This window comes from Danio rerio, chromosome 4 (assembly GCF_052040795.2).
Source record: "Danio rerio strain M-AB ecotype USA chromosome 4, GRCz13ab, whole genome shotgun sequence".
Classification (NCBI taxonomy): domain Eukaryota; kingdom Metazoa; phylum Chordata; class Actinopteri; order Cypriniformes; family Danionidae; genus Danio; species Danio rerio.
In genome coordinates, this window is record NC_141024.2 from 73,292,501 (window position 1) to 73,296,724 (window position 4,224).

Genomic DNA, 4,224 nt, shown 5'->3' on the forward strand with positions numbered 1-4,224 from the left:
TGACCATTTATGTGAAGCTGCTTTGACACAATCTACATTGTAAAAGCGCTGTACAAATAAAGCTGAATTGAATTGAACATATAACCAGAAACGCAAGCAACATACAATATATAATTATAACAATAACAAAGAAACATTTTTAAATGAGATTTATAGAATATCTTTATATATTCATGTATCCTTTTAACATTTAGATTTAATTGAAATTTAAATTGGAATAGTGAGCAAAAAATAAATAAAATAAAAAATAGCTAAATTAAATAATTTTGGCATAATTTTATATATATATATATATATATATATATATATATATATATATATATATATATATATATATATATATATATATATATATAAAAAATCAAATATTTATATATAATATGCTTATAAAAAGCTAACCAAATTAAAAGAGGGATTACAAATAATTTTGGAATAAGTTTTAATAAATCCAAATTACAATTGAATAAGTAACAAAACTAAATAAATACATAAATAAACTACGAACCTAACCACCACTCATACAAGCCAATACAATTCTAATTTTGTATAGGGCATTTAAGAGAACTGCAAACATATTATATGATAAATGAAAGTTTAAATGTGTGGAGGTTGGGCAATGTTTTGTTTTTAAAGAATTTTGTAGCTTCATGATCTGCTTTGAGAGGGATTCTCATTAATATTGGACATACAAACAAGTAGCATGCCTTAACATACATGTTCCCTGGCTTTCAGGAGTCTGACTGCAGATTGGAGGACTTTCAGGTTGGGATACTTTTCCTCTAAAACACGGGACGGCTGTTCTTCAATATCAAATGCTTCCAAGGTTTTCGAAACCTGCATGGAAAAACAATATCAAGACTTTTATTTTCTTATTTTTTTTTTCTATTTATATTTTTTTACATTCTTCTAATCTGTATCTAATTTATTTGTAACATTTCTAACAGTTTATTAAAGTATATAAATCATAATTTTTAACACATACTGTACTGAAACGTCAAAATGATCATGATTCATATAAAATATCAAACCTGTCTGAAATTGGTAACCTTCTTCACTAAAGGAGAAGCTGTAAGAAGACAAACTTCATCTGATGGGAACTGTGATGCGATCTGTAGAAAAAAAATAATTAATAAAAAACAAAATTCATTCATTCATTTTCTTTTCGGCTTCGTCCCTTTATTAATCTTCGGTCGCCACAGCGGGATGAACCGGCAAAATAATAACAGTATATAAAAGACCAGTGTTTATACTGGTATACCAGCATAAACCAAAAATACCATTGCTTTTGAGTCATACTATAGGAAAGAATTAACCTGTTGTGGTAATTCTATAGTTGCTATGTCGACCAGGCTGGTTTTAGAGGGGTTTCGGCCACTTCCAGGCGGGTTTCCAGCCTGGTCTTAGCTGGTTAGGCTGGGAGAGGACCAGCTAAAACCAGCTTGACCAGCCTAGCCAAGCTGAGAGTCCAGCCAAAACCAGCTATGTCCAGCTTAAACCAGGCTGGTCAAGCTGGTTTTAGCTGGATTTAGCTGGTCATTTTCCAGCCAGACCGGCTAAAACCAGGCTGGAAATGGCTGGAAACCAGCCTGGAAACTGCCAAAACCCCTCTAAAACCAGGTTGGTCAACCAGCTAAAACCAGTCAACCAGCATAGGCTGGTTTAAGCTGGATTTTTCAGCAGGGAGTGCAACAACTAAATTAAGAAGTTTTCTAGAACAATTTATATTCAACTACTGTAACAGCACAGTTTACTGTAGTAAATCTCAAGTATACTACTATTTATTAGGTATAATCGACAATAGTATGCTGCATCATTCATTAACAAAGAGTTCTAAACAATATATCAGTAATACATACTTCACTATGTATGGTTAAAAACACTATTTACAGTGAAAATACCATGGTATTTTCTTCACGTGGGCAGTTATTTTGTTTACATTTTAATTTATGATGCCCTTTAGACATTCAATGACTAAGTTATTTAACAACAACATACTCTCTCTTTAACAATGTATTAAATTAACATGTAAATTCACTTGGAGTCAGTGAAATGTGTGTTTGGGACCGTCAAAGTACCAAATATTAACGTTAATCTATCAATAATTTAACGACTATTTGTCGTAGTTGCAAAGTTACTTCAAGTCGGCAGAATGACTAATATAGAGCATCGAAATAAAGCTTTAATGATATATTAATCGATGGTTTCTTACCTGTTCTGCACAAGTTACACCTGCGATTCCTCCACCTACAATCACGAACTTGACTTGTTTCTCTGAAGCCATTGAACTTCAGCACATGGAGATCTGTTTACAGATAGGAACAACGAACGAAATGCTCGACTCAAACTATCGAAATGCTCAATTTATTAGCACTTTATCGATCTTGTGTTTTTTGTCTCTCATATAAACATATTAAATAAAAACAGAGGTATAAGGAGCAGCTATATTTAGAGCGAACTGACTTCCGTGTTTACCCTCTTTCAGCTGACTACAGGAAGCATTGAGGGTCAAACGGTTTGCGCTACGCATTAGCTGCGTCCCAAATACTCTGAAGTACTTTTTTTGTGAAGAAAAAGTACATACTTCCCTCATTAACGATATGTTGCTTAGTTTGTCAATCATCTCGACACATCATCCACATTACTTGAAACCAAATATTTATTTGATATGAAATATTTCCAGGTTAATTTGCCATTCGCTAGTCTTTCATGCAGAGAGCTCCTCATGTCTTTGCAGAAGTATTGTCCACGACTTCATATGAGTTCACATTGTAGTAGTAGATGAAATAACATGGCAACCCTACTGAAAAAAACAGCTTAAACCAGTCTAGGCTGGTTGGCTGGTTTTAGAGGGGTTTTGGCCACTTCCAGGCTGGTTTCCAGCCATTTCCAGCCTGGTCTGGCTGAGAGATGACCAGCTAAAACCAGCTTGACCAGCGTAGCCAGGCTGGGAGCCCAGCCAAAACCAGCTATGTCCAGCTTAAACCAGGCTGGTTAAGCTGGTTTTAGCTGGATTTAGCTGGTCATTTTCCAGCCTGACCAGCTATGACCAGGCTGGAATTGACTGGAAACCAGCCTGGAAATGGCCAAAACCCCTCTAAAACCAGCCTGGTCGACCAGCTTAAACCAGCCAACCAGCCTAGGCTGGTATAAGCTGGATTTTTCAGCAGGGAAATGTGATGTAAACATTTGCCAGTTGGCTAGATATTAAATAACAATCATTCAAATAACTTTACCAAAGCCTCTACTTCACGGTTCGACTCGTGTGTCTGTCATTTTTGCAGTTTGCTTACACTTTTTAACCGAGTTTGGAGTTCTAATCGAATTCACATCCAACACGCAATGGATTGTGGGCAATATCAGCGTTTAGAGTAGGCATATGCTACTCTTCGAATTTCTACCAGAAATAGTAGAGCGTCTGGGAACCGTTAATTCAGTCATATGGTTTGGGACATACTAATTATATTTTCGAATATTATTTAGGATGGATAGAATGCAAATTGGGACACACACAGCAAGACAGTCTTGTTGTCCATCTGGAAGGGCTCATCCTTAATCCCTTCAAAAGGTTTGCCCTCTGGAGTGATAGTATTGAAGGCATAAAGGGTTTAGGAGTCAGTTCCTCTGCTGAAAAAAAAAACAGCGTAAACCAGCCTAAGCTGGTTGACCAGCCTGGTTTTAGAGGGGCTTCTAGTCAGGCTGGAAAATGACCAGCTAAAACCAGCCTGGTTTAAGCTGGACATAACTGGTTTTGGCTGGGCTCTGGTTTTAGCTGGTCATCTCCCAGCTTGACCAGCTAAGACCAGGCTGGAAATGGCTGGAAACCAGCCTGGAAGTGGCCAAAACCCCTCTAAAACCAGGCTGGTTGGCCAGCTAAAACCAGCCTAGGCTGGTTTGTGCTGTTTTTTCAGCAGGGTTCTGTAACATAAGCCATAACGGAACATAAAATACTAAAAACTGAATATGTAGGAGTGTTAGGTTTGTTACAGTCCCTATATTGACTGTTTACATTATACTTACAGTACCGATGCAATGACTGATGCATTTGTAATACATTCCAGAGAGCCATTTCTGTGCTAACTGTCCTGGATCTGCGTGGAACGAGAGGGTTGAACAAACCGAACTGTTCGGCCTATTAGTGGAAAAGAAGCAAATTTGTGTACTCTTTTGTGGATAACATGTAACTGATTAATGAATGCAGCACTATCGCTAAGCTAATCTTAGCTG

The 4,224-nt window shown here is 36.7% G+C and overlaps 1 protein-coding gene across 7 annotated transcripts in view; it reads right to left on the reverse strand.

Annotated features, from left to right (window-relative positions):
- The window catches only part of pyroxd1 (pyridine nucleotide-disulphide oxidoreductase domain 1), a 40,422-nt gene extending 37,938 nt beyond the window's left edge, over positions 1-2,484 (reverse strand). For 6 of the 7 annotated variants that reach the window (XM_087246290.2, XM_088649723.1, XM_087246289.2 and 3 more), the window contains exons 1-3: positions 2,210-2,484; positions 1,029-1,109; positions 715-834 (exon numbers count right to left, since the gene is read on the reverse strand). In XM_087246290.2, the coding sequence (XP_087102416.2) occupies positions 715-834; positions 1,029-1,109; positions 2,210-2,281 (273 nt within the window). In that variant the 5' untranslated portion in view covers positions 2,282-2,484. 7 annotated transcript variants of the gene reach the window in all.
- Positions 2,485-4,224: the final 1,740 nt, after the last annotated feature.